The sequence below is a fragment of the Solanum verrucosum genome, unplaced genomic scaffold, assembly GCF_900185275.1.
Source record: "Solanum verrucosum unplaced genomic scaffold, falcon-dt-bn FXZP01000134.1, whole genome shotgun sequence".
Classification (NCBI taxonomy): Eukaryota; Viridiplantae; Streptophyta; class Magnoliopsida; order Solanales; family Solanaceae; genus Solanum; species Solanum verrucosum.
Genome location: NW_026020833.1, coordinates 452012 through 467112, shown reverse-complemented (window position 1 = coordinate 467112; position 15101 = coordinate 452012). Strand labels below are relative to the sequence as shown.

The following is a 15101-nucleotide window of genomic DNA, read 5'->3' as shown; positions in this document are numbered from 1 at the left end:
GGTGTGTTTCTGATATAACGTGAGTTTACGGTATTTCTAATACATTTCACTTACAAGTTGTGTGTGTCTAGGGCATTTTTGTATTGGTATTTATGTGTTTTTATCATATTTTGCAGGAAAGATGTTCAGGTGCGGAAGTATAGAGACAGCTGAAAGAAATGCAGAAAAAGGGTATTCACGAAGGTGATCTACGGACCTACCCATTGACGGTCCGTAGGTGATGACCGTAGATCAGCAGGCACGGCGTGGAAGGCAAATCAGGGAAATCTGACCAAGTGTGGAACCACGGTGGCCATTGACGGTCCGTAGATTGATCTACGGGCCATACTGTTGATCCGTAGATTGATACTGCGAGGGTTCCAATACCTGATTTTTAAAGATTCCAAGTGTGGAGCTACGGAGGGGGATTGACGGACCGTAGATCGATATATGGTCCGTACTGCAGTTCCGTTGTTTGCTTTCGAGAAGCTGATTTTTGGAAGCCGAAATATTTTCTAAGTCCTGGCTGACGGAAGGGACTCAAGGACCGTGGATCCATTGACGGTCCGTGAGTCAGTCTCGTGGAATGAAGACGCGTGCCTGAACAAACTTTCCTTAATTTGTTTCCCTTTTAACTTAGGATTTGTTTTCTATAAATAGGGCATGTAAACCTCGTTTTTGGGGGTGAGACATTATTATTCTAGTTTTACTTTGTGACTTTGGAGATTAATTTGCAAACCTAGCAATTATTGATTTCCTAAGTTCGTTTTGAAGATTTTGGCTTTGCAATTCAAGTAGAATTTCTGGGTTTATTATTCCCTTTACGTAAGTTCATGATTTCTTCATCTAAAACTATGAATTGTGTTCTTGCTAATATGGGTAACTAAATCCACAACTAGGGTTGTGGGAACCATGAGCGATTAACAAAGTATGAATAGTAAGTAAGCAATTCTTGACTAGTATTTTGCATGCATTGATAATTCTTTCGTTTAGAAGTCTTTTTAACGGTGGCCAACGTTAGAACTCGCCTTGTTACTACTTGCCGGACCAAGGAGGTAATTAACAAGAAAAGAATCATCAACATAGATTACGTGACCAAGGTGCGAGGTGAAATTCTCTAGATGTCGGACCAAGGATTTAGAGATACATAACTTACCACTTTGCATGTGATATACTAGGAAAGGATTGTTATTACTAGGATTACTGCGTTATGAGCTTGTGGGGAACACATATACCCTAGTTAATTCTCTTATCTTGACAACAACCATAATTAACTTTTGTTTACTGAATTCTTACAATTTGTTTTACAAAATCCCCCCCTTTTAATTACCTGTTTCTGGAAGTAATTTGACTAATTGAATACAAGTGTTGGTTAAAGTAAAGTTTAAACCATTTTTCCTCGTGGGATCGACCCCAACCTACAAGTTGGATTCTTTACTTGATAACGATCGCTTATGCTTCTTTAGGGAGGTGTAATATGAGCATATCAGTTTCTCAAACTAATAAGTGATAGTTTTATTATGAAACTCACACTTTCAATAGTTTAGGTATGAAACTCAAAAAAAAAAGATAGTTTAGATGTGTTTTTGACCCCTCTCTCTCTCATATATATATATATATATATAGATCCTAATCTTTTAGGCAAAGCAATGTAGAATTTCATTTTATTTTTGTGATCTGTAAGAAATATAGAATTGTTATTTCTTTACCGCCTCCTACAGATACATCCATTGGTCTAGATACTTCGGAACTATCATATCCTAGCATATGGCTAAGTAAAGATGTATTTTTCAATTATCAATACTTTAGAATTCCAAGTCTAATGAAAAGACCATGAAAGACAAATTACCAACTCTTACTGGATATTATGTGAAAATACTATATCAAACAAAGATTGCACAGCTGGTTACAATAGAAATATCTTAAGAGAGGAAGCACACACGTCCTCAAGCTAACCTTATGTTTCTGTGTGTTAGAAAATTCCCCTTCATCACGCGGTTTGTAATATAGTAAATCAATACCCGATGAAAGAATACAATAACTTGCAGACAAAGATATCTGTGATTTGACAAAAGTACCTCCTTATCACCTCCTTTGGTCCCAAGGATGCCCTTCTTGCGTTTTTGTGGTGTATCAGCAACCTAACAATTGCAAGACATAAACAAACAACTTGCAGTTCAGTAAGCTGATTTTTTTTCAATGATTAAGTAAAGAAAGTTATTAAAGAACATCATCCAAAAAGAAAGCTACTTAAGAGAAACATTTACAGTTGTTCATCTAATAAATACTCCCTCCGTCCCAATTTATGTGATGGTGTTTGATTGGGCATGGAGTTTAAGAATGAAATAAAGACTTTTGAAACTTGTGGTCTAAAATAAGCCATAGATATTTTTGTGGATATAAATCATCTCATTAAGGGTAAAATGGGAAGTTAAAGTTAAATTGTTACTAAATATAGAAAGGTGTCAATTCTTTTTGGGACTGACTAAAGAGGAAAGAGTGTCACATAGAATGAGACGGATGGAGTAGAATTTATTTGAGGCAAAAAGAAATTGTACTCATGAACTCTCTAGCATAATTAACTAACATAGTTTCAAATATTTGAAAGACCTCTTCAGGAAATGTACCTATTACTTATACTTGTGGTACAGAGGTACTATTTGTACTCATAATAGAAAATAGAAATATTCTTAATAAGTCGCAACCACGAAATAAAATGCACTCTATCTGGCAAAAACAATTGTTTTTGTTTTTTTGTGAAAGGTAAAGAGTTGAGAAAAAGAGTATTTTTATTTGGAAGTGATACAAAAACAACATACCCAGCGAAATCCCATGAGGTGGGGTCTGGGGATGGTAGAGAGTACGTAGACCTTACCACTACCTTGAAGAGGTAGAGAGGCTATTTCTGATAGACCCTCGGCTCAAGTGCATCAAACTCAAGTACAAGAAGAAGATAAAGATGAAGAAACATGGCAATTAATAAGGAAAGCAGAGTAAAGTGTACAAGAAAGAACAGAAACATGAGCAAATAGTGTGATAATCGAAACACAATAAACAACATATGGCAATAACTACAAGGAACTTTCGCAAGGCAAGACAACACTATACCCGTACTAGTATTTTACCCTAATACGCAACTTCCACTATCTAGAGTCATGTCCTCGGTAATCCAAAGTTGCACCATGTCCTGTCTAATCACCTCTCCCCAATACTTTTTCGGCCTACCTCTACCCCTCCGCGTACCCCCTACCACCCACCTCTCCCACCTCCTCATTAGGGCAGCAGCACACCTCATCTTCACATGCCTAGACCATCTCAATCTGGCTTACCTCATCTTGTCCACCAAAGAGATCACTCCCACTTTCTTTCGCATAATTGCATCCCTAATTTTATCTCTCCTAGTATGTCCACACATCCCTCTCAACATCCTCATCTATGCAACATGCATCTTCTCAACATGTGAGTTCTTAACTGGCCAACTCCACTCCATACAACAATGAAGGTCTAACCACCACTCTATAGAACTTACCAAGTTTAGGTGATACCATCTTATCACACAAGACACCAAACGCAAGCCTCCATTTCATCCATGTCGCTCTAATGCGATGTGTGACATCATTGTCAGTGTCTCCACTACCCTGGATTATAGACCCAAGATACTTGAAAATTTTCCCTCTTAAGGATATGTTGAGTGGCAAACCTTACTTACACGTCCACTTCATCCACCATCACACTGAATTTACACTCCAAATATTTAGTTTTGGTCCTGCTCAACTTTAACCCTTTGGACTCCAGAGTTTGTCTCCGAACCTCCAATCTAGCATTAACTCTGTCCCGAGTCTCATCAATCAGTACTATGTCGTCCGCAAATAACATACACCATGGAACCTCCTCCTAAATAGACCGCGTCCACTCATCCATCACCAAGGTAAATAAGAAAGCGCTAAGAATTGATCCATGGTGCTGCCCCATCTCAACTGGAAAGTGCTTTAAGTCTCCTCACACCATTCTACAGGAGTCTTGGCTCCTTCATACGTGTTCTTTATAATTATCGCCTTAATATAAGCCATCGGGACACCTCTAGCCTCCAAGCACCTCCAGAGGACATTCCTCAGGACTTTGTCAATTTTCAAGGTCTATGAACATCATATGTAGACCCCTCTTTCTTTCTCCATATTTCTCCACCAATCTCCGCACAAGATGGATGGCTTCAGTGGTCGATCGTCCCAGCATAAGTCCAAATTGATTCTCAGAAATGAACACCCCTCTCCTCACCCTCATCTCCACTACTCTCTCTCAAACCTTCATAGTGTGGCTTAGCAATTTGATACCCTTGTAGTTGTTACAATTTTGGATATCACCCTTGTTTTTGTACAGTGGAGCCATTGTACTCCCATCTCCCTTCGTCTGGCATTTCTTTTCTAAGAATAACATTAAACAACCCAGTCAACCACTTCATACCTTCCTTGTTTAAGTTCTTCCAAAAATCCACCGGAATCTCATCAGGTCCAGTTGCTCTTCCACTGTTCAACCTACTAATAGCACGTTTGACCTCCTCGACCTTAAAACACCTACGATACCTGATGTCTTTCGGAGTGCGCCAAATCACCCAACACAATGTCTCGGTCCCCTACTTCGTTTAAGAGTTTGTGGAAGTATGTTTGCCATCTTTGCTTAATGGCAGCGTCCTTCACTAACACCTTGCCTCCTCATCCTTGATACAAATACAATATACTACTGACTGGGCCTAAGTAAATGACAATGGTTTTTTTTATAAGGTAACAAGTAGTTGACAATGGTTTTTTTTTAGAGAAGGTAACATGTACTTCCAAGGCCTCTTAGTTGTTAGTATCTCTCCATTAGGACTCTAATTCACTTTGACCAAAAGTAAATCATAATGAACATCTCTTTAACTCTTTTTTGAATTGACCAAAAGCATTCAGTTATACTTCACCAACAAGCAAATCATATTCATAGAGTCAAAAACATAGAAAATTAGGAATGATTGGGCAAAAAAAGCATTTGGAACTTTGAATTATTAAAAAGTGTAATGAGTTCCAAAGTGCTTGGTTGACACAGGAGGTCAAATTATTACCATCACTAGAGAAGATAAGAATATTGAGGGGAAGGATATTCAAATATTTATGGTCAACAGAATTTGCCGAAAGAGGGAAAACCCCAGATTCTCATGAGCATCTGAGTCTAAAAACAAAGGTGTACGTAGATGAAAGCAGGAAATTTACGCTAAAAATTGGTGTAGCTTCACTATGAAGAGTCTGGATTGTATTGGCAAACTAGGACCGAAAAATGGGTAAGACCTACCTTTAGCAAATCCAATTCACCAGTTCCCCAAATACTACCATAAGAATTAGCATTTGAACTTCAAAACGTAATAGAAGTTCAACTACTATTCGTCCCAATTTATACGACACCTATCCCATTTTGGAACTCTTCAAATTTTGAACATTGATGTGATGTTATCTCTATTAGACCTATTTTCAGCCATTACATTAATATTTTATTATGTTGCATATATACAAGTTAAATTACCATTTTAAACTATGTGTCCCGTTTAATGTCATCATATAAAATGAGACAGAGGAAGTAATGATCTGTGAGTTAACAGTAATCAGTCGTTTATACGAAATCATCTCTATTTGATGACTCAAAAACTATTGTGTAATGATTAACATCTCTTTAGAGTGAGTGAATATTTTCAATAATTTTCTTCGGACAAACTCTGTCCTTTGCCTCCTGCAGAAACTAAATTGTTACTTCAAATTGCATTTCGCAGCATGCCTTTATCCCTTCAGGTAAATAACAAAAATACAGCTGAATATCGTATAATCTGATTTTGATGTGTTTAATTTAAATATGTAAAACATCTCAATTACTTCCAGCACAGAACAGTGAACCATCCCCCCTACTCCTTTACGAGAAGGAAAGAGACAACAGGGAACAATAAATTGGACTGGCTTATCAGGAAAAAGATGAAAATGTGAAATCATATGAAATAGGTTGTTTAAGAGAAGCAATCAGTATTCATCAAAAAGGAGAAGCTAGATATACAAAGGAAGGGGTTCTTTCAATCCAAATGTAAAATGATGTTTGTCCGGGGGGGGGGGGGGGGGGGGGGGTGTTCAATGAAAATGTATAAAGGAGCAGACAATAAGATAGATTTGTGGACAAACCTTATCTAGAATGCCAAACATGATTTCATACAACTTCTGTGATATCTCAGGGCTGCTAGAAGGTGCGTATGTAAGAGCCTTTAGTGCTTGAAGACGTCGTGCATGAACTTCAAAAGGACAAAGGAGCATCACCAACTTCATCCAGTTAAACAAAAAGACAACCATATGAAACAATTTATCTAATTAATAAAGTTCTGCTTGTAATGTCCCTAAGAATGATATATAGAAGTTAACTTCATGTGTGAGAAAAGACAACCATATGAAAAAAATTTATCTAATTACTAAAGCTCTGCTTGTAATGGCCCTAAGAATGATATATAGAAGTTGACACCAAGTGTGAGAAATTCCTGTCAACCCAACAGATCTTAGAGAATGAGTTGGTTCATAACTTATAGATCTGCTTTAGTAGCAGCAAGACTCAAAGCAAATAATGGCATGTACAAATGGAAGTGCACGGCAAAAATTTTGACAATTAAGTTGACAGCACAGCAACTATATTTCTGGAGGGAGCATATTCGGTTTACAAGAATTCACTCTTCACCTTTAAATAATTTTGAGGAGGATTCAAAAGGTTGCATTCAAGCAATGCAACAAACTAAAAGAATCAGTAGGTCAAACATCGAGAAAAAATGTTGCTTCTTACATCTCAGGTTGTTGCATCCTATTTATGTGGCCCTAAAAATCAGTAGGTCAAACATCAAGAAATAGGGTGGTTATCAACTCCACCTTTGGATTGGATGGGGAAGATTGTTAGAAGAGAGAGGATGTGGCTCCTCTAGCACTTATGTGAACTGTTTGAAGGGAGAGAAATATGAGAGCTTTAGAAGGAGCAGAGAATGATTTGCACAATTGATGAGCAGAATCTTATCCCTTAACGCCTTTTTGTACACCACGTAATTCTTATTTGTAGATAATATTGGGTGACTTCTGTAGAACACCATATCATTTTATAAGTTATTCTACTTTTTGGTATACTACTGTTTACAGATGGTTTAGCACCCTTCATTCATTAAATTGTATTACTTCATGAAAAAAAATTAAGAAATAGTGATATGATGATTGTTTTAGAAAGAACAACTATAAAACATAGAAATTGCAACTCAGAATAAGTGAATAATAGTAGTAGACTTTACACTCAACATCTTCATTTAAGGCCTCTGATGTTAACCGATCTACTATTCTAGGTACCACATCAGCTCTTGTCACCCCTCCAACTGCATCAATATCAGCTAAAGCATCCCAGTTTGGCGTAGGAATCCCACCACCTGAGCTTACACCTTGCGAACCACTATCTGAGAGAATTCGGGCCAAGTAATAATAGACATAACGTAGAACAGTTCGATCCTCGCACTGTTGATCAAGCTGTGATGTAATGAAAGAAAGAGAAGAGTGGGTAAATTTTTCATTAAGCTTAACAGATATATAAAAACACATTCTGTCCAGCATAAGAATAACATAAGGAAGCTCTAAGATATGAATACTGATCCAGAGTCTGCTTAAGGAAGCTCTAAGATATTTTTAAAAATAAATCACTTCTTTCTTAAAGTAGAATAATCTACAATCTTCTCCAAATAAAAGGAAAAGAACATTTTCAGAGTGGTAAACTCCTACAACTACCAAATCCTTCACCACAGACAAATTGTTTTTTGAAGAACAGACGACAGACAAATTTTAGGGTTAAATTTATGCATACCTTCTTGAATCAAAGGCAATGCTAAAGACGAAACAAGACAAATAAGTAGTCAAAATGCACATTTACATCAGATAGTCAAAGTTTTCAAGACACATTAAGCATTCAAGCTCTAAATACTTATCACAGCTCGACTATTCAACCATTTCATGTAAATAAAAGTCAGAAATACTCCATGTATGCCCTCTTCTGGTATTATTCTCTAGTTTTGCAAACTCAAAAGTTCTTTCTAGTTTTTCTTTATCTGGTAAGAAATAGCAAATGAATTGCAGAAATGGGATTAAAAAGGTCATAAGCAATACCATAAGAAGAGACGGTGCTAGAGAAGGATCAACAGAATTGTATACTGCCAGTTTGGGGAAAACATGATGAACCAATTGCCTCTGAGAACTTTTCTGCAATTAATCACAAACAAAAAGAGAAAAATTAAAGAAAGAATTTTCCAGAGGAAAGTACAAAGTGAGAAAGCTAATGTACTTGATCAGATGTGGCTGCTAGCTCGTGGATGCTCCTTGCAAGTTGTGCATAAGAAACTGGCTGTACAAAAAAAGCCAAGCAAATTGAATCAGGTACACTAGAAAGGCACACAAAAGATCAGAGATATTCAAACAACTTTTGGTCAAAGACAATATGTCCCATTACCTTAAAAATATACACCATTTAGGTTAGCTAGGTCTAGTCCTATAATATAAATTCCCAAAAGCTGGAAGGGACATTTTTCCTTCTATAACACCAACGAAGGGGTAGAACTATTACATGAGTATAGCCGCAATAAGATTGTGCATTGTGCGCAATGGAGGTATACAAGAAAAATTATGAACGAGGATGAAGTATGCTAGAAAGTAGAAATATTCATTTATATTATCCTCTTGAACAAATGTGCAGTTGCAAGCAGGTTATAACTGCACTCAATTTGATAATGCTGAAGAGTTATACTATAGATCAAAAAGATCAAGGTTATAAATTGGTGAGAGTAAGTGCACCGGAAACATTTGTGGAAGGCGAGCTTCTAAAACTGTTCATCAGTCCTTCGAGGTAGATAACTCTAGCCTCGAAGAGTCTGAGCATGTTAGGGATTGTTGTTTATATTATATTTCAAGTGCTTCTGAAGCTCTTTGTATTATATTTCAAGTGCTTCCGGAGCTCTTTTTCTCCTGGTAGTACTCTTGATGGATTTCTTGGCATCCAATTTTCCGAGGTTATTTCCTATATTCTAGCCTATAATGTGAATATCAACTTTGATGGAGAAGGACATGAATCTACTGTGACCAAGACAGGTCTCGCTTGGGAACCGTTTCCACTGGTGCAAGCCGACACAGTGGTTCTTTCCCTTTCATCAGGAATTTATGCTGAAGAAGAATGGACTGAAAGGGGCATTGCAGATACCGTTACCATTTTGATAAGCTATCTGGTGGCTTATGTATGCATTACGTTGGGTGATAAATCCATGCTTATCCTCTTCTTTAACTTGTTACTGTTAAATGCCCTTTTACACAAACCGTGGGCAGGAGTTAACATTGTTAATGTTGCAATGAATTCACAGACTAACACATTGACAAATGCTGTAGGCCTCTTTGGTAATGGACAAGAGTAAATTGACGGTAAGGGCCAAATATTTTCAATAATTGGAGCTAAGCTGTCTCTCTGTGAGCTTGTGACTATGAAGATTGTGGGAATTGCTGAGTAGGAAATAAAAAACACATACCAATGAACCCAATGTACAGACTAATAAAAACTACTTATCTTAATTCACAAACCAATCAAGCATAGGCCGACCATCTTGAACTAAGGTTTAGACACAACTGATCAAGTTGGGTACCGAAGAAGTATAATGAATCTAACTGATCTCAATTGATACCACGTTCAAGTTAACTAATCTAATATGATTTTCCACGTAATAACAACTAACTAGACATTGGAAGTCAAATCGAGATTTTCCAGCTCAATAATGCAAATAAGTCTTTGCCTTCTCACAAACACTTTCTCAAACATCTGGCTTGTGTTAGAAATGTATATAAAGGAATTTAAAGATTGGTAATGGGATACCAATTGAACTGAAAGTGCAACAGTAAAAGATGTAAAAAATTGACAACAAAAGTTCATAGCTTGATTTCAAATTAGCCAGTGTCAGAGACAGACAATTTTGTGATTCGAAATAATAGTATAGCATTTAGAGCCATAAAACAATATGTAAAAATTTACCTTTTTCTTTTGCTTCTGAGGCATAATGTTGGCACGAACAGCCTTAGCAGCAGAAATAGTATCACTTTGGATCTGCATCAATGTTCCCTTCTTCTTCCGATCTGTGGATGCGGAAGGCGGCGGCGGCGTCTGTTGAGGCATTATCGGCGGTGGAGCAGTCGTCGACTGTGATGAAGTTGAGGTGGATGATGGGTCTGATGTTATCAGATCCATTAGTGTCGTCCCCGACGAATCCTGCATCATTTACAAAACGAGAAAAAAGAGAAGCAAAATTTAGAGTTGGAAAGAGCACATATATATCATACATGAAAAAATTTGTGATCAGCTTTGGATTGGAGAAGATGAAATGTGAAATCGAAGAGTGAGATCAGTACTGCCATGACTGGGTTTTGATTGAAGTGAATGAAGCAGACGCAGACACTAAAAACTATGAAGATGCACGTTGATTTGATGAAGAAGAGAAAACTCTCTAAATTCTTTCTTGTTCTTTGGAGAAGGTCACTCGCCAAGCTCTTTAATTGGAAAATACACCCAAATCCCTCTTAGATGCTTTATTTTATTTTTTTAAAAAGATTAATAATAATTAGAAAAAAGGTAAAGCTTTGTTTTCATCTAGAGTATTGCAAAAATCCATTTTTAATTGATAAATCCCAAAAGTCAAATTCTATTTTCTTTTTCTTTTTTGGTTTATTATTGTTATTCAAGCACGAATGATTTTTAGGGGGGAGATAGTATAACACTTCAAATTTTTGGACTATAATTTGAATCGTTTCACATATGAAATTAGATCTAAAACTAATGAACATTATTGTGTTAAATGTAAAGGTCAAATTTCAGTGTGGAAAGTGTAATTGATGTAAAATAAGTTCACAAGGAAAGTCTAGCATAAAGTTAAGATAAAAGCTTCTTCCAATTAAGTTTTTGTACAAGTGCATACTAGGGTAAACTTCAAACAAACACCAGTCTGGAATTATAAAGTATGTAGTGGTAAATTATATACACAATTGAAGTTCTTCCATCTTAATTTTCATAGCATCATACCGTTCGTCAATCTGAGCTTTATAGAAAAAGTTGTGTACATTTTATGAAAGAGTTAATTGTGGTGCTCGTCCACAGGCTTGCAAGCAGACTAACGTTTCAAGGCAATATTGTGGTAGTCCTTTTTGGTTGCTTTCTCCCTTTTCCTTAGTCTTTCCTCGATTGCAGAGTTGTGTTTTTGCTCGTTCGATCTTTTTGGATTTGTCAACTTCTTGGGTTCGAGAGTTTGGTTATGGCTAGCCAAAATCTAGTGGTGTGATCCCTGGTTGTTCCTTGTTGTTGGTTATTTGATGTTGTGTTGATAACTCTCAAGGCAGTGTATGATTTAGAGTTAGAAATGCAGTATTCGTCGGTGGCTTCAGGCCTAAGCTTTGTTGGAAAATGGAAATTTTCTTTGAAGGTTCATCTTCAAGACGGGGTCAAAGTAATTCGTGCGATCTATGAGTTGGTTATAGTTCAGGATGTGTGATTGACTTTTATCATGCTTTGTAGCTTGTGTGGTTCGCGACATGAGTTGGTATCCTTGGGCCACTACTATCCAGTTGATATGCCGCCTAATGGCCTGGTTTTCCTTAGATTAGGATGGTCGGTTGAGATCCTTTATGGCAGAGTAGCTTGTGGACTAGTGGTGTCGATATTTCAAAAGTTCATTTAATTGGAGTAGGTCCTTAGAGCTAGGCTCAGTGCAAAAATTCCGTTCGCAGGATGGGTATCCTTTGAATCAGCGTAGTTGGCTTCAGAAAGTTGTGTTTCAGCTGGATTTGTTGGTCTTTGAGAGCCAAAGGTGGATTTTGGGCGGAGTTCCTTGTTTTGACGGTTGTTTTCTCGATGTTCTTATGGAGCTTATTTTCCTTCCGAGGGTTGAGTTGTGTGGGTTTGTAGAGGGGATTCGGGAGGTGCAGGTGATGTTTAGGACGACTAAGGACCAATAGAAAGCTCTTAATGATTAGAAAGTGTTAGATGTGGACCATAAGGTTAGTTATTTTTATTTGGGAGTTGGGTTGCACCTGCCATGGTCCTATGATTGCTCTATTATGTGGTTTTGGTGTGATGCTGGTCTACTAAGATGAATCAGGTGCTTTCAGTTGGGTTAGAGTTGGAGCCCAAAATGGATTTGGAGGAGTTTTAGAGTTTTCAATTGAATTTGAGGATTTTCTGCTTAGCTCAAGTTATGTGATGACGTTTTTCGATCTAAAGGGGTGTCTAAGGGTCTAGCGGAGAATTAGACTCAGTATCCTCGTCTTTTGTGCCTTTAGGTTGTGTCTATCTTTCTACTTTCGCGAACCAAAGTCCTTTTAGTAGCGGATATTGTAATGACCCTCCAAGTCATTTTCTTTGTTTTCCAATCTTTTTAGCGTTTAGAGCTTTTCTATAGTGACCTAAGTCATTTATCACTTGCTGGGATAGACAGTTTGGTTGCTAGGTCATTCATTTAGATTATGTGCAAGTTTCTGTATTTTGGGGCCTTTGAAACTTAACAGTTGCCTTCAGTAAAAATTGTAGGAAGTCGGCCTCAGAATGCAATTTTGACGGTTTCATCAGCGCTGGAAGGGCCATTTTAGGGTAAGGGAAAGGTTGGTTTGGGCTCCGAGACTTTTGGTTTGAGTTTGTGTCATTAGGCGTTTTAACTTTGAAAATTAAGCCAAGGGTTGGCTTTGGTCAATATTCTTGGTAAACGTGCTCAGATGAGAACTATGCCAACGCGGTTAGCTCTAGAATATCGAGTTTTGTCTAGAACGACCTTTCATGTGGTTTCCTAGGCATCCGATCTCATTTTGAGCCTTCTTGTGGTTTTAAGATTAAGACAAAACTTGGGTGTGGGACCCACTTTTCATCGAAACGACCTCGGATGGAAGTTTCAATGGTTTCGTTAAGTCTAGAATGTTGAATTCGATGGGGTAGAATATTTTGTTTGCACTCATGGGGTTCCAAACGAATCTTGGACACCCGGTTAGAGAATTCAGAGTTTGAGCAAACCACCTGAAATACTGATATCTAGTGCAGGCTTTTAGCAACCAGAATTTAGGCCTTTAGCGACCAGAATTGACTTTTAGCGACTAGTTTTGGGTATTAAAATCCCCAAAATTCAGCTTTAGCCCTCATTCTTTAAAATGTGATTTCTTGAGCTCGAGAGCTCTGATTGAGGAGAGTCAAATTTATGGAGGTCCGTGTTTATTGTGGCTATGCATTGGAGTTTTTGGGAGGTGTCGAGGGCTCTCCATTCAAGGTATATTCCACCCTAAAAGGGTTGGTAACTCCTTTTTGGTTTTTTCAATTTGTGTTTTATTGCATATTGTGGTTTGGGCTATTTATTCAGGCATGGAATTAAGCCTTGTTTCGGGACACAAGTTCGGTTAGTCGATTAGGACCTTTAAACAGACAATTTTAGGATTCCTGGCATGGGTCACATATTTCCGTTTTGACCTGATTTTTGGGTCCATTTCCGATTATTGTGAATTTAGTGCCTAAACGTCTATAATGACATCATGATTGATAATTTGATAGTTTGGCAGTGTTTAGAGGCGTTTCGGGAGGGGATAGCTCATGTGTGGTGGATTTGGAATACTCGTCGACTTTGAGGTAGACTTCGATCTACTTTCTTGATTTAGTTTCTTAGATAATGCCTAATATAGATTTCATGTATTTTTGGATTGTTATTACTGGGTATTTACATTTCCCCTTATTATTCCATCTTTTCTTGATTGCATATGAGCCTTGGGTTCATTGTGGGTATTGGGATCCTTAGTTTAGGCCTGCAGCTTCACTTGTGGTGTAGATGATCTTGTTTACCCATGGTACTTTGTTGCCTTAGAGTGGGTTGGATCTTAAATGCTTTAGATTGTATTTTACCGCTCTCATAGTTATTATTTGCTCCTTATAAGGCTTGTATTAGGTTGTTCTCTTGGTGTTGGTACTTGTGACCTTGGTGGCTCGTCGTAACCGTGGGTTGGTTTCAGTTTTTATTGATTTGAGACCGCTTCTTTGGTTTCTTCGCTTGTCATTTAGCGGTAGACATGTTATACTCTTATTGATCTTGGTTATATTGTTGGGCCCGAGGTTGTATGCAAGGACCAGTTGGATCCCAGGTTAGTACTCTCCACTTTGGTAGCGTGGTTCGGTTGGCTGTATAATTATTTGATTTTGAGTGTCTTGCTTGAATGTTGGTGATGGAATATATTGCATTGTTTTCTTATTCTCACAGATTTTGTGGTATGATCCCGACCATGCATTGACATATTTATCATTCATGATGAGATACTATTTTACTCTATTTTATTCTAAATTGTTTTAAAGGGATTCGTACCACCTGGGTCACCTGACTTACTAATTTTTTAGATTACGAGGCATTAGGGACATGCTCCTTTTTCTACTTGGGATATTAGAGGCATTTGGGATGTGCTCAGTTTTTACTTGACTAGTCGGCGCGTCGACACCCTTTCTTGCATGCTTTTAGTGTTGTTGGCGCCCTGGGAAGTTTATTGGCTTGATAGGCAGCCCCATTAGTGGTTACTCATGGCGAGGCTCTTACTTCTGGTTTGAGGCTGATGCTCACGGTTCGAGGTTGTTACTTTCGATTCGAGGCTGATACTTACAGTTTGAGATTGTTACCTCTGGTTAAAGGTTTGGATGGTTACTGATGGTTCTGCTCACCCTGCATTCATATGCCTTGTCTATCACCAGTATACTTGTTTGCTGATTTTACCCTCCGATTTATGGGGTCCATTTGGGTTATGTTTGTTTTTGTAACTTCTGGACTTATGGGTTTTGGTTAGGTTATTGTTTTGTTATATTATGTTCTCTGTTATTGTTTTACTGTTAGCTGATAGTCTTGGACTGTAGAATTGTGGTTGCGGGTCCTCTTGATCCTGGGTAGTTGACTTGGTATCTTAGTTGCTTCTGATTAGGTTGTTGGCTTGCGTTCCAGGTACGTTCTTGACTCAGATTCTTACCCATTGTTTCCTGTTTCTATTCATTTTTCCTTATCTATGTTAGTTTCTATT

General features: G+C 37.7%; 1 protein-coding gene across 2 annotated transcripts in view; it reads right to left on the bottom strand.

The window, feature by feature from the left end:
• The window catches only part of LOC125813515 (uncharacterized), an 88174-nt gene extending 77639 nt beyond the window's left edge, over positions 1-10535 (bottom strand). The window contains exons 1-7 of one of the 2 annotated variants that reach the window (XM_049493005.1): positions 10437-10535; positions 10063-10296; positions 8338-8397; positions 8163-8255; positions 7304-7532; positions 6171-6277; positions 2058-2120 (exon numbers count right to left, since the gene is read on the bottom strand). In XM_049493005.1, the coding sequence (XP_049348962.1) occupies positions 2058-2120; positions 6171-6277; positions 7304-7532; positions 8163-8255; positions 8338-8397; positions 10063-10296; positions 10437-10442 (792 nt within the window). In that variant the 5' untranslated portion in view covers positions 10443-10535. Of the gene's footprint in view, positions 1-2057; positions 2121-6170; positions 6278-7303; positions 7533-8162; positions 8256-8337; positions 8398-10062; positions 10303-10436 lie in introns of those variants that run through there. The other variant, XM_049493006.1, reaches the window with a different exon arrangement.
• Positions 10536-15101: the final 4566 nt, after the last annotated feature.